Source organism: Anolis sagrei, chromosome 6 (assembly GCF_037176765.1).
Source record: "Anolis sagrei isolate rAnoSag1 chromosome 6, rAnoSag1.mat, whole genome shotgun sequence".
Classification (NCBI taxonomy): domain Eukaryota; kingdom Metazoa; phylum Chordata; class Lepidosauria; order Squamata; family Dactyloidae; genus Anolis; species Anolis sagrei.
This window is the reverse complement of record NC_090026.1, coordinates 93,147,160-93,170,774: the sequence shown is the minus strand read 5'-3', so window position 1 is coordinate 93,170,774 and position 23,615 is coordinate 93,147,160. Positions and strand designations below refer to the sequence as shown.

The 23,615-nt window shown below is 40.6% G+C and overlaps 1 protein-coding gene across 2 annotated transcripts; it reads left to right on the top strand.

Moving 5' to 3' along the window:
- Nucleotides 1-4,206: 4,206 nt before the first annotated feature.
- NUP42 (nucleoporin 42) lies at nucleotides 4,207-17,333 on the top strand. Of its 2 annotated transcripts, none has more exons than XM_060782098.2 (8): nucleotides 4,207-4,462; nucleotides 7,447-7,648; nucleotides 8,734-8,828; nucleotides 9,272-9,348; nucleotides 9,506-9,592; nucleotides 11,486-11,570; nucleotides 12,573-13,097; nucleotides 14,941-17,333. In XM_060782098.2, exons 1-8 carry the CDS (start codon nucleotides 4,339-4,341, stop codon nucleotides 14,955-14,957), a joined length of 1,212 nt encoding a protein of 403 aa, XP_060638081.2. In that variant the 5' UTR covers nucleotides 4,207-4,338; the 3' UTR covers nucleotides 14,958-17,333. The 2 variants fall into 2 exon arrangements, with proteins under 2 accessions (XP_060638081.2, XP_060638080.2); XM_060782097.2 differs by having other exon boundaries at nucleotides 12,573-13,155.
- Nucleotides 17,334-23,615: the final 6,282 nt, after the last annotated feature.

Here is a 23,615-nt window from a genome sequence, read left to right as displayed (position 1 = left end):
TTCTGTACAAGTCCATTTTAAGAAAATACATTACCAGTACAATTCATATTTTCTTACTCGTAACCTTAAAACCTAGGAGCCCTTCCTACAAAACGGCATATATCTCTTGATGTGTGTGTTTTAGGAGGATATATTGTGGTGCAAAGCCCTTTAAAAAGGAAGCTTCTGAGTATACTTTTAGGCTGTTTTATTTAATGTGAATATAATTTTTGTACTTCCCTTGCACATGGCAACTAGAGCCAGAAATTCCCAATATGAGGAGCTGTAATTATTGTCCAAACTTAAAAAGCCCTTCAAAGATTTAGGGTGAGGATCATGATTTGTGCCTTTCTGGATCCTGTCACACTCCTATTTAAATATGCTTTATAACCTAAGGCTTTAATATCACTCTCTACTGAGTCTGAAGAAGGGGGTTTATATCCACAGAAACCAAGGTAAAAATACACTCTAGTCCAGGATTTTCTAAGCTGTGTGTCATGACACGTTAGTGTGTTGACTGCCTTGTGTAGGTGTGTCACATGAAAAACCTGATGAGTCTTATGTGAAATAATTTTTTTTTAAAATATACAAATAAAAGGTTTTCATGACATATGTTGTATCCCCATATATTTCATTACAATTTATGTATGTGTCCATATTTCATATAAGGGGTTGGCTTAGCCTTCGGTTTCTTAATAAACATGAATTACCATGTTTCAAAATGATGCATGTCTAAAAAGTGTGTCATAATATGTAATAGTTGGAGAGTTGTGTTCTAATTACTTTCATTCAGTCTTTTCTTCCAGTTCCTTTCCAGTTTCTCTGCTTTTACAACTTTCTATGAGCTATCTCAGAGGCTGCAGTGGTGCAGCTGGTTAAACCACTAACCTGCAGAACTTGCTAATCGGAAGGCTGGCAATTTGAATCCGCGGGACAGGGTGAGCTCCCACTGCTAGCCCCAGCTTCTGCCAACGTAGCAGTTCGAAAACATGCAAAAGTGAGTAGATCAATAGTTACCTCTTCTCTGGGAAGGTAATGGCACTCCGTGCTATCATGCCGGCCACATGACCTTCGAGGTGTCTACGTTCAACACTGGCTCTTCGGCTTAGAAATGGAGATGAGCACCACCTCCCAGAGTTGGGCGGTAGACTTAATGTCAAGGGGAAACCTTTACCTTTACTTTAGTACTTTAAGGAGGACAAGATTTCAACAAAATAAAATCAGTAATGACCTAAATCCCATTTTATGTTTAACTAGTGTATACCTATTGGATCAATGAGATTTATCCAGTTGCCCATTCAACATTTAATTCAATGAGGCTGATCTAGTTAGGTTTAAGCAAGATTATTTAATATCTTATTTAGTGCCATATCTGTCAGCAAATAACTCATAGGATCACTTAAAAAATATAGCCAGAATAATCTATCACATTATACGTCATGTAACTTTATGTGTACTTAATGACATAGGAGAAACAGTACATTATGAATATGTTTAACTGGACATTTACCTAGGCTGGTCCAAAAACCTCAATCCTTAGAAATCTTATCATTTACCCTGCCCTTGTTCCCCCAGTTACTCTCTTGCTGGATTGAGTCACTTGTTTCATAAATGTGGACTTGTGACTGTATTGTGTGGGTTCTTTACTTTTGGTATATCTTTACTGTGAGCTATCTCTTCTGAAGTTAGATTACTAATAGTCTTGAAGAAGCACATTTTTGTGTCTCTTGTTAATATTGTCTGTTTGCCATAACATCCTTGAATTAATGTCTTCGAATACAGCACTGATGGACTGAACAGATTGTTCCAACCTGGAAAAAACGTCTTAAAAGGTGCTGTTGCATTTCTTTTCCTCCCTTTCCTTTCAGTCCAAAGCTTTTCCAGGCATGGTAAAACTTTGGCCCTCCAGGTGTTTAGAAGTGCAACTAGGAATTGAGGGAGTTGGAAGTCCAAAACGCCTGGAGAGCCAAAGTTTGCCCATGCCAAACATTTATACCCTGCCTTTCTCAATCTCCGGGGGGGGGGGGGGGGGGACGGACTCATGGCGGCTTACATCGGCACAATTCGATGCCATTACATATAAATAATACATACAGTAATTACATATAAAAACACAGTAAATTAAGTTTAAAATTAGTTTTAAAATAAAAGTACATTAATAAAAAGTGCAATAATACTGGTTGTCTAGCCTTATGTAGAAACAAATTCAGCGAGCACAACACAATCGGAAGCCTGTCCATAGTCCATTTTCCATAACATTATCATTATTACCATTGTGTCACAGATGTCACACACTGAAGACACAGTGAAGGCATCTGCCTTTGCGCTATGCTAGAGATGTATCTACACCATGGAATTAATGTAGTTTCACGGCACTTTAACTGCCATGGCTCAATATCATGGGATCTAGGGGCACTAGAAACAATATCATACGAAAGCTGACTGGCACAACCTGGGGATCACAACTAGACACGGTGAAGGCATCTGCCCTTGCGCTATGCTACTTTGCTGCTGAGGATGCAGACTGTGGCCAGGAAATCAGAAGACGCTTACTTCTTGGGAGGAGAGCAATGTCCAATCTCAATAAAATAGTAAAGAGTAGAGACATCAGACTGGCAACAAAGATCCGCCTAGTCAAAGCCATGGTATTCCCTGTAGTAACCTACGGGTGTGAGAGCTGGACCTTAGGGAAGGCTGAGCGAAGGAAGATCGATGCTTTTGAGCTATGGTGTTGGAGGAAAGTTCTGAGAGTGCCTTGGACTGCGAGAAGATCCAACCAGTCCATCCTCCAGGAAATAAAGCCCGACTGCTCACTGGAGGGAAGGATACTAGAGACAAAGTTGAAGTACTTTGGTCACATCATGAGGAGACAGGAAAGCCTAGAGAAGACAATTATGCTGGGGAAAGTGGAAGGCAAAAGGAAGAGGGGCCGACCAAGGGCAAGATGGATGGATGGCATCCTTGAAGTGACTGGACTGACCTGAAGGAGCGGGGGGTGGTGACGGCCGACAGGGAGCTCTGGCGTGGGCTGGTCCATGAGGTCACGAAGAGTCGGAGACGACTGAACGAATGAACAACAACATGCATGCCCAGTATGGAACACATTATTATTATTATTATTATTAACTTTATTTGTACCCCGCTAGCATCTCCCGGAGGACTCGATGCGGCTTACACAGGCCGAAGCCTCAAACACAATACAGAGAATATAACATCACAACAACAAGGCAAATCAAACAATAAGCAAAATAACATAACACCGCAATACTAAGCAAATCAAACAATAAGCAAAATAACAACAATGGCAGTACATCAGTACATTATTAAAAATTGGTTCGGCCGGCGCACTGGGGTACAAGGGTTAAAAGTGCTGAATGGCAGGAGGTATGTAGGGTTAAAAGTGCGATGTGCAGCGACAATTTGTTATGCTAAGGTGCTACTAGGACTTGGGGTGGGGATTCCTAGTCTGGGAAGGCACAACGGAACAGCCAAGTTTTTAAGTTTCTTCTGAAAACGGCTAGAGTGGGGGCCTGTCTGAGATCTTTTGGGAGGGCGTTCCAAAGATGTGGCTCTTAATGAGACATGCCGCATTATCACAGGGTGTCTGCGCCCTACACTACTGGAGAAATTACACTGTTTAGCTGGTATTGCACCACCTGACATCCGCTGGGAAGTAGCAACCAATAGTGAAAGAACCGAGGCAGTGACATCTCCGGCCCATCCTCTGTTTGGGTATCAGCCAGTGCGCCAACGACTTAAATCAAGACATAGTTTTCTAAGATTTACAGAGACACTCGCTGGAACACCCCAGCAAGTGACAGTCCAAAAGTGGCAGGCTCAAACCCAGAACCTCAATCAATGGCTGATACCAAATGAGAGACTCCCTCCTGGCATAAGTATGTTTGTTTGCTTGTTTGTCAAAAATGCAATACAACTGACACGATAAATAAATATGGGATATATAGTCTAGTGAGGGAGCAACTCTCTTGGGCAGAGAAGGCTCATAGCACTGAGCTATGGTGGTTAAAGTGGTGTTAAAATACATTAACTCCACAACGTCAATGCTCCCAAGGAATGATGACAAAACGTCCACTCTTAAGACTTTGCAGCATGCAATTCCGTCCGCTTCCGCCAGGAGTATCATCTAGCATCGTTGCGTCATCAAAACGCGGCGAAAGACATGCGCATGAAGCGTGGAGCCCACGTCTGGGCTTTGTGTCGTCACTGACGCAGCGAGTGGGAGTGCGTGCGCACCGGGAAAGGGGAGGGGGAGTAAGGAAATGGTCCTTAACTCGGTTCGTGTTGGGAGTTAAGGAGTGGACAGAAAGGGCGAGGGGCGGCAGGGAAGGCGGGGCTGCCATGGCGCGGAATGCAGGCGGGGTGTGTCCGTATTTCTTGCGAGGCAACTGCCGCTTCGGAGAGCGGTGCTGGAACGAGCACCCGCGGTACGGAAGGCCCAACCAGGGCTTGCCTCAGAACCAAGGTAAAGGCCCGGATGAGGGAGGGGAGGAGGGAGGAGTCACGCATGCGCCGTCAGCTGCTAACACGCATGGGCAAAGTTGGTCTCTCCAGGTGTTTTGGACTTGAACTCCTACCATTCCTAACCCTCAGCCCCCTCCTTTTCCCTTCTCAGTCGCATTATACTTTAGATTACTAAAATGCAATTGTCCCTTTCCATGCCTCGATCACATATTGTCCTGATCACATCTTATACACACAATAAAAGTGAAAATCTGTATGTGTGTATGTGTGAAAATCTGTATGTGTGTATGTGGCATACAAATAGGCTATTGTTCCCACTGCTGAGAAGACAGCAAGCCACTCTGTCGAAGGACATTGCAGGTTATAGCGAGCACATCCCAGTGTTCCTTTCTCTCTTCATTTTTATGACCCCACCCACTGCTTCTCCCTTATCCCTTTCCAACCCTTTCCTATGGCACACAGCAAACAGAGGCATTGATCTACAACTGATCATACTGGAGACGTTTGGAGAGAAATCACCATGATTTATAGTTGTAGGGACTGGGATGCATAGTTCACCTGCAATCTAAGAGCACTCTGAACTGCACCAACAATAGACCTGGAACTCACTTGGCACACAGACCCACCATGGGCAATTGTCCATACTTGCAGAGTTTAGGGGTGATTACCCTGGGAGTTGTAGTTCACCCATATCCAAAGAACAGTGAACCCAGCCAACAATGGATCTGGGCCAAACTTGCCACACAGAAGCAACATGGCCAATTGTGCATACAGGCTGGGCTTGGGGGTGATTGCCCTGGGGATCTGGGAGTTGTAGTTCACCCTTATCTAGATATCACTGAACCCAGCTGCTGTCAGATCTGGACTAAACTTGACACACAGATCCAACATGGCCAACTTTAAGTAATGGCAGGGTTTGGGAAGGACTGACCCACGGTTCTGGAAATTGTAGTTCACCCACAACCTTATGCATTTTCTAATGGGACCATTCATTTTTTTAAAAACCCAAAAAAGTAAGACTGTTTTCCCCTAAGAAATAGCATTACACATTACCAAACTGATATTACCAAACTTCACAAAACAAACAATGCCTTTCTCAAATAACCCGGCTAGCGCCGGGTCCCCAAGCTAGTATAAGATAAATAAATGCAATTATTCGTTTAATTAGCAGTTAGAGAACTAGTCTGGTCTTCAGTCTCATCTCTTCTGCAATTGCAGTTTAGGTCTTGTTGCTGTTCATTCACTACTTTTTTCAGTCTTCAGCTCACATCTTATTTCTTCCATTTTACAGTCACATCCTGTGTCCACTATATTTATTTATTTACTACACTTTTATCCCACCCTTTTCAGCCTGAAGGCGACTCAGGGCAGCGTACAGACTGGCGGCAATTAGATGCCCAACACTCATAAAGACATCGTTTAAAACAGGTTAAATCACTTAATAAAATTCATATAAAACAATTTAAAACTATTAACATCAATGACTTCTGGGTTTTAATCTTTATTCTGTGTATTTAAATGTGTGTATTTTATATTTATTTATCGTGTCAAGGGCAACCAGACAATTGTATTACATTTCTAACAGAACAAAACAAACAAACAGACAAAACACAATGTTTGCAAGCTTGGTAGTTGATTAAATGTCCTTTGACCAGTATCGGCCACTTGGAGTGCCTCTGGTGTTGCCGCAAGAAGGTCCTCCATTGTGCGTGTAGCACGGCTCAGGTTGCATTGCAGCAGGTGGTCTGTGGCTGCTCTTCTCCACACTCGCATGTCGTGGATTCCACTTTGTAGCCCCATTTCTTCAGATTGGCTCTGCATCGCATGGTGCCAGAGCGCAGTCTGTTCAGCACCTTCCAAGTCGCCCAGTCTTCTGTGTGCCCAGGGGGGAGTCTCTCATTTGGTATTAGCCATTGGTTGAAGTTCTGGGTTTGAGCCTGCCACTTTTGGGCTCTTGTTTGCTGAGGTGTTCTAGCGAGTGTCTCTGTAGATCTTAGAAAACTATGTCTTGATTTAAGTCGTTGACGTGCTGGCTGATACCCAAACGGGATGATTTGGAGATGTCTCTGCCTTGGTCCTTTCACTATTGGCTGCTACTTCCTGGTGGATGTATTTTATTTTATAGAATTTTATATAAAATTCTATAAATGTATTTTATAGAAATCTAGAGAGAGAGAGAAATAGAAATATGAGCTACAGTGGTGCAATAGGTTAAACCTGTAGCTCTCAACCCATAGGTCCTCAAATGTTTTGGCCTACAACTCCCAGAAATCCCAGCCAGTTTACCAACTGTTGGGATTTATGGAAGTTGAGGCCCAAAACATCAGGGGACCCACAGGTTGAGAACTGCTTGCGAAAGAGGTTATTGGTTACTTCTTTTCATAGGCTTGTCAAAAAAAGACAACATCTTAGATCAGTGGTTCTCAACCTGTGGATTCCCAGGTGTTTTGGCCTACAACTCCCAGAAATCCCAGCCAGTTTACCAGCTGTTAGGATTTCTGGGAGTTGAAGGCCAAAATATCTGGGGACCCACAGGTTGAGAACCACTGGGTTAAAACCTTGTGCCTGCCGAACTGCTGACCTGAAGGCCGGTGTTTCGAATCCGTGAGAAGGGGTGAAGTCTCACCTGTCAGCTCCAGGTTCCCATGCAGGGACATGAGAGAAGCCTCTCACAGGATGGTAACACATCCAGTGCGAGGACTGGACGCCCTCCTGGCCAATGTCTCTGCAGATGTCCAATTTTCTCACACTTAGCTATTTGCTAAGTTTTTGCAGTTTAAAAACCTTTTCCGTATTTTTTATGATAGAACCAATTAGGAAATGACATTTATAACCTAGGAACAAAATCGTGTTACATAATGTAATTTAATTACTCATCAAATGCCGGTGGGGGTGAGGGGTTCTGATCTCAGATGTATTTTGCTTCATAGAAGACAAACACATATATATTCAATGAATCTTCTTTTTTCTCTATATCAATTGAAGACTCCAATAGAAGAGGAGGATGGAGTGGCCACAATCAGAGATATAGTAACGTCATCCAGACATCTAGTTTTTCTAAGTCGTCTAATTGGAATGGCAACAGAGAAGGTGGACCTTCAAGTTTTTCTCAAAACAGATTTGCTGCTCTAGGTGCCAATGACAATGTCAGTACCAATGGCATTAAGGATGAGGAAGAGAAACTCTTGTAAGTTGCAGTTTTCTGAATCTTTAATCTTTGTACATTTGCTGGCCCAGTTTTTAAAAAATCCTAAAGTCTTGTTCACATACTACTTTATCCTATTTTTCCAGTGTTTGAGAATCAGCATGTCAGCTAGTTATTGAAAACGTTTAGACACAGACTGATTGATTGGCATCAGATTCATACATCAGGGGACACTGAATTTTAGCTGTTTCTAATAATTCATTATGTTCTTCAGATACATATTGCAGTCATCACAATATGGGAAACAAAATGCAGGGCACTACCGTTGTGATCTATTTCCTGTATTGTATTGCTTTATTTATCGTCTCCTCACCTCCCAAAGGTTAAAAGTTAAAAATAAAGCCTTAAATGGTGAAATATATACAATATAACTGCCTTTAGAATTAAAACCATTTAAAATGTTGATCTGAAACCAGAGGATATAAATAGTACAATGTAATGAAATGTTTTTAAATGTTTAATTTCAATTTTAAATTTAATTTTAATTTTTAATATTTTGGAATTGAATAATTGCCTCTATGTAAGCCACTTTGAGTCCCCTTTGGGGTAGTGAAAGGTGGGGTATAAATAATGAAAAATAAATAAATAAATGCTGTGAAAACTCAATTTTTAGTGAAATCATCAGGTCCAAATAGCCTTGAAAAAGGCATTGACCAGTTGTTGGAAGGACCGCAAAGAGAGGACAAATGTAGCTTCCCTATAAAAGAAGTTCCAGAGATTGTAAAAAGCCACTGAGAAAGCTCTACACTGTCAAATTAATGCAGCTTGACACCACTTTAGCTGCTATGGCTCAATGCTCTGGAATCCTGGGAGTTACAAGGCCTTTAACCTTCTCTGCCAAAGAGTCCTGATTCCTCATCAACCTAGAAATCTTATGATTCCATAGTGTGTTGAACCTTGGCAGTTAAAATGGTTTCATGCTGCTTTATTTTTATTGTATATTCCCCCAGAGTCTAATTCCCTCATTTTACTGCTCTGAAAAATTAGGGGGGGGGGGGGGCGCATTTATCAATCAGTGCAGCATCCAATTTGGAGCGGTTTATGATTTTCTGATATCATTTATCCAGAGAAATAATCGTGAAAGACATGGAGATATGGGAATCGTCAGGACAATGGATGTTTTCCACATATTCCCCAATGAAAGAAAAGCCTAATATTTCAGGTAGAGTTCACCCTATTTGCTTTTATGTGCACCAGATGTTTGCTGTGCAGATGTGACACAGTCAGTGTATATGTGTTTTGTGTGTGTATATATATATATGTATGTATGTGTATATATTTGTGAATACATGAGTTTGCGTATATATATGTGGTTCTTCACATGAGTTGTAATTATTTTTTGTTTTTGAGGCTTAAGTCTCTCCTCCAGTGTTTTTCAGCGTTTTTGTGAGTGATGGTCACTTGTTAGCCTGAAAGGTGTATTGTGTCCAAATTTGGTGTCAATTCATCCAGTGGTTTCTGGGTTATGTTAATCTCACAAACAAACATTAAGTTTTTATTTATATAGATGAGTGTCTGATTCTCAACCTTGACTTGTAAGAATGTGTTGGCAATGATTCCTTCGTTGGGCCTAGGAACTGTTTTGATTGTTCCTTTTTCCTGTAGGTTTTCAAGACTTTTTACCAGAAGAGTTACGTCTTGAGTATTATAACTGCCAAGCAAACAATGCTATTCAGAATTATGTAAGTATCTACTATTTAATATTAATAATTTGAAGCTCTTTTCCAAAATACATCTTTGAATTCTGAAAAAAATAATAGTTATTCATAGACTTACTTTAAAAAAAATCTCTTTTCTTGGTTGGCATGGATCTAATTTCTTTTTTCCCCTTTTTCTCAGATCAATTCAATCCAGCAATTAGTAACCCAGTGGAGAAGTAGATTGCATGAGTTGAAGAATATAAATGGGTCTAATAAAACCAGACTGGTGAGATTGGATTTTTTAAAAACAAAATGTCTTCTTTGTTGTATTTATTTTATTTTATCAGTTTAAAAAATTGTTTTCTGAAAAAGTAAATTTTACAAATTTGATTTCTGTGTGCAGTATTGCCGATGATTGTATGAGATATACCTGTATATACTTGAGTATAAGCCAACCCGAATATAAGCCGAGACACCTAATTTTACCACAAAAAACTGGGAAAACATATTGAATCTAGTATAAGCTGAGGGTGGGAAATGCAGCAGCTACTACTAAATTTCAAAAAATAAAACTAGATACCAATAAAATTACATTAATTGAGGCATCAGTAGGTTAAATGTTTTTAATATTTACATAAAACTGTAATTTAAGATAAAACTGTCCAATTCTGATTAAATTATAATTCTAACCTTCCTCAATGTAAATGTGCTTATTTATCTTTCCAATAATAATAGGGTAAAATAATAAATGTAATGGAGCCCCCAGTGGTGCAGGTGGTTAAAGCGCTGAGCTGCTGAACTTGTTGACCAAAAGGTTTGCAGTTCAAATCTGAGGAATGGGGTGAGCTCCTCCTGTTAGCCCCAGCTTCTACCAACCTAACAGTTTGAAAACATGCAAATGTGAGTAGATCAGTAGGTACCGCTTCTATGGGAAGGGAATGACGCTGTATGCAGTCATGCCAGCCAGGTGACGTTGGAGGTGTCTATGGACAACACCGGCTCTTTGGCTTAGAAAAGGAGATGAGCACCACCCCCTGGAGTCAGACATGACTAGACCTAATGTCAAGGGGAAACCTTTACCTTTGCTAGTAAATGTAATAAAAATAATAGAGTAAAATAATAGAATTGTAATAATAAGAGTAATAATAACCATAATAAATTAAAGTAATAAATGTAAGAATAATAAATAGAGTAAAATAATAATGGAGTAAATAATGGAAATGTAATAATAGAGTAAAATAATAAATATAATTACAATAATAGGGTAAAATAATGTAACTATAATAATAATAAATAAATAATGTAATAAAAGTAATAATAACAGAGTAAAATAATAAATAACTTTGACTCAAGTATAAGCTGAGGGGGCTTTTTCAGCCTTAAAAAAGGGCTGAAAAACTCAGTTTATACTCGAGTGTATACAATAGCCTCCTTTTTCCCAATTCTATTTTTCTGGCTCCAATAAAACTCTTTTTCTTCATACTTGATATTTCAGCTGTGGCAGTGGTTCTCACCCTTATCCGTTATAAGTCTCTGTGCCAAAGAACTTGGGTCCCACCAAATGAGAATTATAATTTTGAAAACTGAGCATATAATTGGGATTAAAACTTTTAGTCCACCTAAACATTCACATCCCCTTACAGTTATGCATCCCATTGACTGAGAATCATCAATTATGTGATACTTTTGCATTCTTTCTTCTCCAACTTAACTCTCCCTTGTCTTCTGTTCTGTCAACTTCTATACAAATAGGGGCTTCCCTTGCTCTTTATTTGCCACACCAGATATCTCTGCAGTGTCCTGCTGTTCATTCAGATTCTTCCCGAAATGGAAACAGATCCTAAATTATGAATCCAAACGCCTCCCCCCCCCCTTTAAACTCCTGGAATCTTCCCAAAAACAGAACCGGGGGCCGGGGGGGGGGAGTTGTAGTTCACCCACATCCTGATCCATTCATAAACAGAAGAGACTTACGCCATTTTGCACACCCCTATCAAATATATAATAATCCTTCAGTAGTAAATCAAATTTAGTGCTGGTTATTGCTAAGGCAAAATGTGAGATGGTTGTAAAACAAATACCATTATTTTAAATTAAATGCTTGTTCATATTTGGTCCTGTATTTGTAGTGCACAAAACCGAACTGGAAGCAAATGTAAAGCTGTTAATGTCTTTTAAGATTGCAGAATTGAAGAATGTAACTGCTCACCCACAGCCTGCATTTGGGTTTGGAGTACAGCAGCCACCAGCTTTTGGAACATCCAGTAAGTTGGGAGTTTTAGAATAAGATGCCTTTCTCTCTCCCTCTCTCTCTCTTCCTCTATGTATATAATAAAAGTCAAAATATGTATGTATCTGTGGATGTATTTTTCAGGATGGTCACAACATCCAGAGGACTGTATCATGACTACCAACGATGGATCTGGATAGACTAAATTTGGCACACATACCCATCATGACCAATTTGAAATCCTGGTGGGGTTTGGGTGCAATGACCGATGATGATGGGAGTTGTAGTTCACCCACATTTTTATCGGTTTTCTAATGGATCCGTTCATAAAACCCAAAATCAAACTATTTCTAATAAGTAGTGTTAGAAAAGACCTAACTCAAGCATCACTGGGCACCTAAGCCTTGTGTGTGTATGAGTGAGTGTTTATGTATGTGTATTCTGGTGTTTCATCTTGAATTGTGCTATTTGAGAACAATTCAAAATGCTGGCTTTAGCCTATAAAGCCCTAAACAATTCTGGCCCAGCTTACCTGTCTGAACATACCGCACTTTCAGCTTTGGAACTCTTTCCCCAGTGAGATTAGATCAGCCCCCTCCCTCCTCACCTTTAGAAAGAAAACAAAGACATGGTTGTGGGACCAAGCCTTTTGCCAGTAAAAAAAATAATGCAGTGCAAACAACAATTAGGAAATATGTGCAATGACAATCAGCAGTTACGGTGTACGATCATGTGATTTTAATATTTATATTAAGATGTTTTAATGCTTTGTTTTAATGTGAAAGGTTGTTTATGTCACATGTTTAATGGTTTAACCATTTTAATTTATAGTTATATGTTAGTTTTTAATTGTTATGATTTTTCTTTTTACATGTATGTTGGCATTGAATTTTGGCATTGGCATGTTTTAAACCGCTTTGAGTTCCCCAGGGATGAGAAAGGGTATATAAATACAGTAAATAAATAAATAAATAAATAAATAAATAAATAAGATAGTGAACCTAACTTTTTGCTTTCCTTTTTGTTAAACTTGCAGCCTTCCCTGTGAATAATCAGAGCAGTGCTCAAGCCTTCTCTTTTAAATCGCCTCCTGAACCAAGTAATGTCCCTGCACCTGCCTTTGGGAACCTTGCTAGTGTTCAAGGGGCCACCGTACCTCCTCCTGCATCCCATTCTGTTGGCTTCGGGAACCCAGCACCTTCAGCAACAGCTTCCTTTTCATTTAAGACCACAGCAGCATCTTATAGTTTGGGAGCTCCTGGCTTTTCAAATTTTGGGAAATCTTTTCCTTCAAGTTCTTCAGACACAGCTCCTGCTTCGGGATTTGGGACACCAACTGCTCCTCCTGCTTTGGATTCAGGGAACACGCCGTTTGGGCAGACACCAAGCGCATTTGGCAGCCAGGCCGCATCAGCATCCCCAGCAATCCCAACCACCGTTTCTTCAGGAAAGCAGTTCACACCAAAGAATGAGCTCTCTGAGGAAGAACTGAAGCAATTTGAAGCCAAAAAGTTCACTTTAGGAAACATTCCTTTAAAGCCTCCACCGCTCGAACTTTTAAGTATGCAGTTCACTGTGGCAACGTCTTCCTACATTGTTTTTAATCAGATGCAGAAGCAGTAAGCCTTCAAAAAATATTTCTCTACCTCACAAGCGTTGGTGTAGAAAATTAATTTCTCCTAAGGAAAGATCTATTTGATTTAATTGTGGTATGGGCATTGAAGTCCATGAAGATTGCATAGCACAATATAGCTTTGCAATAAACATAGAGTGAAGCACAGGTAGCAGTCATGGTCTTTTAGTTTCATATCTCATTGTTGGGGAATGTGTATTGTGTTGCTGTCCAGGTGTCATTGAATTGCGTCTTAATAGCCCATCACTACTGGATATCTGGTTAGGGCTGATGGGAGTTCAGTAACATCTGGAGAAATGGAAATCGACTGTGTTGCAATGGAAATCAATACCTCAGAATGATCTGTTTATGTTGGGTAATTTCAAAAAGGAAAAGGCATTTAAAAGGTAAAGTGGCAACAACAGCAGTTTAAGCAGATCAGACAGCAAATGAGCTTAAGCAATACAGGGGCAGAATCAAGCTTTAAAGATTACAAAGACTATTGAAAGAATTACATTTCTATAAAGGAAAGTTAGAGCCTAGCTCTCTCTCTCTCTCTCTGGAGGCATCTTGCCTCTCCATGCTCACAGGAGAACAAAATGGAGACTCGGGCTGACTATATGGCTAGAAACTTTGAATAGAAAGAGATGTGTCCCTGAGAAGTATCAGTATAACAAACAAAGAAATAGGAAAGAATAGAGAGGCAGGAAGAGCTTTCCCTACCAGCTAACTCAGCTGTCTATCTCATTGTTGAGGACTATAAACTTGTGCCGGAGGAATTGAGTTCTAACAGTTTAGTTGTTGTATGAGCAGTTTCTTAACAGTTTCAGAATGTATCCTGACTCACAACGTATTTCTCTTCTGCTATAACTATAACCTGTGGCACCTCAGCATCCCAGCTCTTAAGTCTTTGTTTTTCTAGCTGCAACAGGTTGATTTTGATAAATGCATGTTTATTTGTTTGTTTGTTTTTTCATGTCAGGAGCGACTTCAGAAACTGCAAGTTGCTTCTGGTGTGAGGGAATTGTCCATCCTCAAGGACATTACCCACAGGAAGCCCGGATGGTTGATGTTTCACCATCCTTGTGGGAGGCTTCTCTCATGGGGAGCTGGAGCTGACATGGGGAGCTCAACCCGCTCTCCCCGGATTCGAACTGCTGACCCATTGGTCAGCAGTCCTGCTGGCACAAGGGTTTAATCCATTGTGCTACCGGGGGCATGTCAAGTCTTGGTTTTGGAGTGCTGCATTCAAATTGAGACAAAGACCTGTTGCTCATAGTCAAATGTAGTCTCTGTAGTTCAAAATAGTATGTCTCTAATTACAACTAATTATTAACATGAGATCAAAATTGGCAATTTAACTTGTGTATGAACCTTAGTCCTCCTCCCAGTTGTTACGAGACAGTGAAGTACCATGTGAGCTGGAGTCTGTCTGATTCCTGACAATAACTCATTAGGCTGGTTCAAATATAACTTTAAAGCAGGAATGAGCAACCCCTCTGGGGCTTGTGAGTCTCTCCAGAAGCTCCTCAAAGCCCACAGATCTTCTGATCGAGGAACAATGCCCCCTCCATCTCCCAAATCTGTCTAAAATGCAACAGTTTTCCTACATCTTCCAAAAGAAAAATAAATTGGCCACAAGGATGGCTAGAAGTGACATGATGTCAGTTTAGCATATTGAAATATCCTCTTCCAGTCTACTGGGCAATGCAAGACAGAAAAATGAGGGAACAGTTTGAAAGCTTTCTCTTCTGTGATTAACCACACCTTCCTCTGTTGTTTAATTTTTAAGGTGAACTGAGCAAATAAGTACCAGCCTGCACTGCCTTCAATTTGAAAGAAAACACTGCACGCAAGTCTGTACAACAAATATACACCTGTTCATCCGCTAGAGAAGGGGAAAGATGAATCAAGATTATGTCTTCATATGTTTTTATTCTTCATGTTTATTTCTTTTATTGCTTCCTTGGAAATCATAGGAAATGTATGTCTCCCTAATGTAGATTGAATTCAGAGATAATGTGGAATTTATCAACTACATCACTATCTTTGACTTCTAAGAGTTGGCTGTACTCTTAGGAAGTCTTGGTGTGTAATTATATTGCACAGTTAGTGAATTGTTTTCACAACTAACCAGCTTTTAGAGCAGGCATGAGCAAACTTTGGCCCTCCAGGTGTTTTGGACTTCAACGCTTACAATTCCTAACAGCCTACTGGCTGTTAGGAATTGTAAGAGTTGAAGTCCAAAACACCTGGAGGGCCAAAATTTGCCCATGCCTGATTTAGAAGCAAAACATCTGGGCAGAGAATTGTTCTATTCCATTTTTTCATAGGAGATAATTTTTTGTCTACATTTCTACAGCAGTAGATCATGCTGTAGTGCAATGACCTATATATGAAGAGTGGGTGCTTTCCCCCAACACAGTTTTTGTACTTTTAATGAACTAGAAGACCTGTAGTCTTAATTAAGATCTTGCTAATAGACTGATAGTTCTAACTTTGATCTGCCACATGCACAACCTGTTCCCATTGGAGTGGCCTATATTTTAAAAAGGTGATTTCCAAAGCTTTGTTCAGTTTGATGAATCAAAAAAAATCCCAGCCTTGCCCAAGTTACATTGGATATAATAATCCTTAACACACACTTGGCTATGGGTATGTCTCTTGTGGCTTGGCTAAGCTTGTGGGTAGAGCTTTGGAAAACACTCTTATGAGTGAGAACAATGGGAGTAGTCTTTAAAGACAAAGGAATTTAAGGTTTAGTGTGGAAAAACTTCATAGAAGACTTTATTGGTGCATTATAGGTGTATTAAACAGAGGTTAACCAAATGCTACTGGATTGATTAAAGCAAGCGTTGGGGGCTGTATTAGTCCCCCAGGGTACCTTGGAGAACTGCACATAACCCTACTGGCAAAAATTAAAATGTGTGGACATGTTTTGTAGCCCCCCTTAGATTACATTAGATGCAGGAAAATATTGAAACACTCTTCTGGTTTATTTTTAGTTTTGAAAGTGTTCTCCCCCCTGGTCTAAAATGACCCAGGACACACACACATGTTATAAAAATATGCCTTAAGCTCCCAGAGCATATCTTAGACCAGAAATGTTTTTGAAAGAGAAATATCTTTGGATGCATGGGAACAGAATAATAAACAAGGTGCTTGCCAGGGACATGTGACCCGGGGCACACTTGGTTCATCTTTAGGGTAAAGTGTCTTTCTATATTTGACAGACTACACTTGCACCTGAAAAATTGATTTAGGAAAACTGCCTTTGAATTAATTTAAGGAAAATACTTCCAAAATGACACAGATTAGGAATATATTTTCATATGTTAACATAGATTTTTCCATAGCAACAATGACTGGCATTAAAATAATGAATTACGAAAAAATTCTAGCCAGCTAAATTGTTTGAGAACAGTACCTTGTTCTAGTACAGGATAGGAATGATTTGGCCATCCAAAAAGTCCAGCATAAAGTTTGTTCGATCAAATGTGTCAAACTCCCTCTTGCTGTATATCATTTTGGGAGATCAAGAAGCAGTTGCTGCTATTTTAATCTGAGTTTATAACATTATGCCAATATAGTATGTATTGTAATTGAAATATTCTGAAATATTTATGTTCTGACAGGGAAGAAATCAAAATGTGATGTGGGAACAAGAAACAAATGCAACTCATTTATTGGCCAAGTAGTTTGACATTAAGTTCACCCTGGATTAGCATTTAATAAAATCTGTAGAACAGGAAGAAGTGATGATAGCAGCTAAGAGCATTCTTGTGATATGTGAGTCAACGCTTCTGAATGTGAATTTGGCTGGATTAAATGTCTTAAACTCTTAGATTTTAGGGAATTAATTGCTTTTGTAAAGCAAGTACAGGGCTCCACTCCCAAATCCACCAGATCACCCTATTCTTTCAAATGACAATATTGTGCTTTTTTGTGTTTTGAAATACTTTTTTGTGTTTTGAAATACTTTTAATTTAATTGATATTTTTAAATACTGTTTTAATATTAAAACCTTTGGGTTTGTTTGTTTTAATGTGTATCACATCTTTCTCCTAACATAGGACCCAAAGAAGCTTATGGGATACTTCAAAACAAATTACACTAAAACTGTCATACAAATGTTTTAAAGGCATTTAAATAAAATTTCTGAGCAGTTTCTGAAGCCAGACTACATGGAATGTGAGACAGTGTCTTTTTTATTAACATCTGTTTTTGCAAATTGCCACAAAGTTGTAGGTTTTCAGAAAAAATAAATGCATATCAAACAGACAAATAAATGAATAAACAGCCTTTCACATTTCTGGGATTCACTTTTACAGATATGATTATTTATGGTTTTGCTTAATAAGGGTTCTCTAGGAATCTCTAGGTCCTCCAGTGTGATCTGGTCAGCTTCCACCATAAGATCCTCCATTGCCATTCCCTGAGAGGTGTTTACTCAGGTTAAAAAATGTGTTTTTCAATGTGTTTCCCCACTTTTCTGTGGGTTCTGTGCCCCTAACCCCAGCTAATGTGGAAGGATTACTATATATCTCTCAGAAAAAAATCTGATAAATAGTAAAATAATTCATTTTTGCTGATCTCAGGGCCCGGGCAGGTTCATACAAGGGATGTGGACAGCCAAATAACCTGGACCTGAACCATCTAGGGCAGGGGTCCTCAACCTCAAGCCCGTGGGCTGGATGCGGCCCTCAAGGTTCATTTACCTGGCCCCAGCCCTGAAATGACTTGAAGGCACACAATAACAATCCTAATTAACTTGACTATTTTGTCATCCAAAAGTAGGCCCACACTTCCCACTGAAAGATGGATAAGTTTATGTTGGTGAAAATTGTTCTTCATTTAAAATATTGTTTTGTTTTGTTTTTGTTTTTTTGCATTACAGATATGATATGTGCAGTGTGTATAGGAATATGTTCATTTTTTCCCCAAACTACAGTTGCCCCCCCCCCCCCCAAAGTCTGAGGAACTGTGAACCGGCCCCCCACTTTAAAAGTTTGAGGATCTCTGGTCTAGGGTTCTAAATGTCATAACTAGCACTTTGAATTGTGCCTGGAAACAAACTGGCAGCCATTGGAGCTGCTGCAAGAGGGGGATTGTCCGCTCCCTGTAGCCAGCCCCAGTCAACAATCTCTTTGGACCAGTAGAAGTTTCCAAGCACTAATCAGAGACAGCCCCACATAGAGCGCATTACAGTAATCCAGACAGGCATGTACCACTGTAGCAAGATCTGGTTTCTCAAGTTACACTTTCTTGGGCTAAGAGCAAGGCAATGTTAAACTGTATCTGAACAAATCTCGCCAAGAACTCTTATGATACAGTTGCCATAGTCATGAGTGGATTTGAGGGCACAAAACAACAAAATATTGGAAAAATAGGAGATCTTGCATCCAATGACTCTTTTAATCCAGATGTGAGTTCTTGTACCTCCAACAAGAAAGTGGTACTCATTTGTATGTCTTACTTTTGCAAGACGTCTTTCTTGTAGGTTTACGGATATATTGAAATAGATTTGCAATTGCCTTTCTAGTGAAAGTTGACTCAAAGGGGGAAACAAAAACCAAGTGTACAATCATAATGAAATCTTAAAATTTATTTATTTATTTAGTTAGTTAGTTAGTTAGTTACTGCATTTATATACCATCCCTCTCAGTCTGCAGGCAACTCAGGATGGTTTGCAGTTGGTACCAAGACCATAAAATACAAATTCAATATAATAAAACAACTGAATATTAAAACCATAACAGAATCAATAAAATCAATAAAAACATGTGTCATTAGGATCTCCTTGTTAAAACATTGTCCAATCACATCATCAAACCATTCCATTTTCCTATGTCTGTTACACTGTATTTGCAAATGCTTGCTCAAAAAGCCAAATTTTTGCTCTCTTCCGAAATGTTAAAAGGGAGGGGGCCGATCTGATGTCCTTAGGGAGGGCCTTCCATAGCCGAGGGGCCACCACTGAGAAGACCCTGTCTCTCATCCCTGCCAGCCATGCTTGTGACAAAGGTGAGACCGAGAGCAGGGCCTCCCTGGAAGGTTCATAAGGAGAGAAGCGTTCAGACAGGTAAGTTGGGCCAGAACTGTTTAGGGCTCTGTATAAATACGTGTGTGTGTGTGTGGTGTGTACTAACATAATAAAACAACATCACAACTGACAAATCTTGATTAAAAGCTGTTTCAGATGAGATGGTTCACTTATGCTCATCCAGTTAGATTAGACATTCGGATCTTCCAGAAACATGTTTTGCTGCAGAATCCACTAGGCAGGCATTTTATGTTGTTGTCATCTAGAGAGTTGTAAACAGACTGTGCCCTTTCAGGCGGAGCAAAAATGCCTCACAACAGATTTCATCTCCTTACACCGCTCTCCGAATTTGAACCTGCGACCTTTCAGTCAACAAGCTTGGCAGCTCAGCAGTTCAACCCACTGTGCTATTGGGGGCTCAAAAATACCACGGGATATATTTCAGAGGAAGGGACTGACAAAACCTCTCACTGAGTATTTCTTGCCTAGGAAAACTCTATGAAATTAATGGGGTCACCATACATCAGTAGGCTTAAATAGGAGCTCCGGGTGGCACCATGGGTTAAACCCTTGTGCTGGCAGGACTGCTGACCAAAAGGTCCGTGGTTCGAATCCAGTGGGCAGGGTGAGCTTCCTTCTGTCCTTTCCAGCTTCTCATGCGAGGACATGAGAGAAGCCTCCCACAGGATGGTAAAACAGGCTTAAATCAGATAATAATATGCTGGTTTGACAATGTAGCTTCAACATGACTATTACTCTTGCAGTCTTCAACACAACATCAGATGCTATCACCATTCAATTGAATAAGGTGCACTAAGAGAATGCCCATTATTGCCTTCCATTCCTGGCACTAAGTACAGACTCTCTAATGTGGCAGCCTATAGTAGAGGAAATCTCCCAAGGAGATGGAATTGTTATAAATATGGCAGTGAGGCAGTAAAAAGACTGGCGGTACACTTACACAAACGATTCCACAGATCATTTGAAAAGTTATAGAGTATTAGAAGGATGCACAGCACACACTGGGAATATAAGACTGATGCAGTTTGTGTAAGGCAACCCTAATTGCTTTTATCGACAATTACTTTATGACTGAAGGGAATGGGCCAATTAGGCCCATTGGCTCATAGTGAAGTATCCATTGTAACGTTTGGGATATCAATATTGAGAAGAGGGTATTGATATCTAAATTAATGGACATAATTTATAAATCACACTGTGCTTTTAGCTGTAGGGGAAACACAGGGTAAGTGGATCTGTAAAGGATAATGAAAAGATTAATTAAATACAGTATCCGTCTTCAGGGATTTCCAAAGCTTTCCAGTAAACATGCCTTCAGAAAAAAAACAGTTCATTCGAGGTTATATGGAGCAGGTCAGGAGGGGCATGTTATTTTATCTTTAAAAGGCAGAGATATGTGCTCAAGAGGAGGCACAAAATTGTAATGCTACACATATTAGTTACAAGACTGTCTATAGAAGTACTAAGTTGAATAAAACAACTGTGCTATGGGAGAAGAACGAGGCATGTTACAGGGCTGTTTGTGCAGTTCGGCAACACTTTCACTTCAGTAGCTCTATGCAATGGAGTTATGGGGGTTGTAGTCTTTAGCCTTCTCTGCCATGGAGTGCTGGTGCCTCACCAAACTACAACTCCCAGGATCCCATAGCATTGAGTCATGGCAGTTAAAGTAGAGTCAAGCTGCATTAATTCTACAGTACAGACATGCCTCTTGTATTATTATTATTATTATTATTATTATTATTATTATTATTATTTCGAATATTTATATCCTGTCCTATCTCGACCTCCACAGAAGGACTCAGGGTGGCTAACAACCGGTACCAAAAGCATAAATATACAATTTAAATAAAAATAATATAAAAACAGTATTCAAACAGTAATACAGTCTCTGATTTAAGTCATCATCCTAAAAGCAGTCCACCAAGCCCATTAAAACCGTCGCTTTGCCAGCAGGTCAGCCTAGTCTGCAAAGATTTAATTTGTTTCCAAAAGGTCAGGAGGGATGGAGCAGATCTAATTTCGTTTGGGAGGGAGTTGCACAACTGAGGGGCCACCACAGAAAAGGCCCTGTCCCTTGTCCACACCAAACGTGATTGCGATGATGGGGTGGACAATGAGCAGGGCTTCCCCGGATGATCTTAGGGTTCTAGGTGGATCGTAGTGGGAGATACATTCAGACAAGTAAAGTGTTCCTTTCACCACTTAATTAAATGGATAGAGTGGAAAACATACAGGGACATCAAGGAAAGAACCAAGATAGTTGTAAGGGATGGATTCATTACACTATGTGGGACCCCCCAGTGGCACAATGGGTTAAAACCTTGTGCCAGCAGGACTATTGACTGAGAGGTCAGCGGTTTGAATCCGGGGAGAGTGGGTTGAGCTCCCTCTGTCAGCTCCAGCTCCCCATGTGGGGACATGAGAGAAGCCTCCCACAAGAATGGTAAAATATTAAACATCCAGGTGTCCCTGGGCAAGGTCCTTGCAGACAGCCAGTTCTCTCACACCAGAAGTGACTTGACTGTCACATGCTGGGTGAGGCAGCAATAAAAATATCTTTATCTTATAGATTTCAATCAGGTGCTCTATGTAGGTATCTATGGATGTAGCTACCAGGATGAAGAAAAGGCTTTTCCCCTCCCTGAGAATTCTGCTTTTCCAAATGATATCTTCCCTCATTCCCAGATTTCTGGCAATGCAGACAGTAAGATTCTGCCTATTTTGCCTTTCCCCCATTTTGGGGTGCCTAACCTGTATTTCTAAATGCTTGATATTTGGGCATTGCTTCAGTGAGAAAAAAAATTGGAGTGTGAAGGGAAATTTAATTGGAGTATTCTTATTTGGGAAGGCCATACCCTTGTTTTGTGGTCTGTGTAGCTACTACACATGGGCCCAAAATTTGTCCCATTCAGTTTCATTCATGTTTCTGTTTTGTTCAGTCCATTCGGATGGCACAAAACGGAAAGGTCTCTCCTGAAACAAAAATGGAATCGATACGAAAGACAGGCAGGCCTACTTTTTGGATCGATTGTGTGGGGCCTGGCAGGGCCTGCAGCTGAGCACCGAGTAAGGAGCACTCCTTACTCAGTGCTTGGCTGCAGGCTCTGCCAGTCCCAGACACGTAGGCCAGGAAGCCAGCACCCGTAAGCCCAAAGTGCCCAGGCCTATGGGTAAAGGTCTTTGGCCTAAGTGCCTGGGCCTGGCAGGACCTGCAGCCGAGCGCCATGTAAGGGGTGGGCCTTACTCGGCTCCTGGCTGCAGGCCCTGACAGGCCCAGGCACGTAGGCCAGGAAGTCTCCACTCATAGGCCCAAAGCACCCAGGCCTATGGGTGCAGGCTTTGGGCCTATGAACCCGCGCCTCTCAGGACCTGCAGCTGAGTGTCGCATAAGGAGTGTGCCTTTCTCGGCACTCAGCTGCAGGCCCTGCCAGGCCCAGACGAATAGGCCAGGAAGCCTAAACCCATAGGCCCAAAGTGCTTTGGACCTACGAGTGAAGCCCCAACCCCCAATAATGAAAACGAAAACGAAAAACAAATATCTGACCTCCCGATTTCGGAGCCTAACCACCAAAAACCAGGATACTAAATGGATCAAGGTAAGTCTCGAATGCACATTTATTTTTATTTATCATATCAGGAGCAAACCAAAACAGTTGTATTGCATTAAAAATAAGCAGACAAACAAACAAAACACAAAGTTTGCAGACTCGGTATTCTATTAAATATCCTTTGACCAGAAGCTGGCCTCTTGGAGTGGTGTTGCTGCAAGAAGGTCCTCCATTGTGCATGTGGCAGGACTCAGGTTGCATTGCAGTAGGTGGTCTGTGGTTGCTCTTCTCCACACTCGCATGTCGTGGATTTCACTTTGTAGCCCCATTTCTTAAGGTTGGCTCTGCATCTCGTGGTGCCAGAGCAGAGCTTGTTCAGCTCCTTCCAAGTCCCCCAGTTGAGAGTTTTCCTGTTGAGAAAATTTGGGCAGGGCTTGGCTTGAATATTAGGATGAGATGGTCCTGAAATAAATCAACACTCACTTTCATTTTGAAGTAAATGAAATAATACACAACTTAGGTAGGGTGCATCTATATTGGAATTATGGCTATTCGATACCACTTTAATTGTCATGGCTCAATACTATGGAAACATGGGTGTGATAGTTTAGTGATGCACCAGCACTCTTTGGCAGAGAAGGCTAAGGTCCTTGTAAAACTACAACTCCAAGAATTCCATATCATTGAGTGGTGCCAAATCACATTCATTCCATAGTGTAGATGCACCCTTAACAATACCATCTAAGGAAGGACCATGAAGACCATTATGTGACTCCATCGCTGACTATAGGGGAATAATGTTACTTTCCCAAGCTGCCTGATTTCTACATCTAAGAGAATTTATTTGAAAGT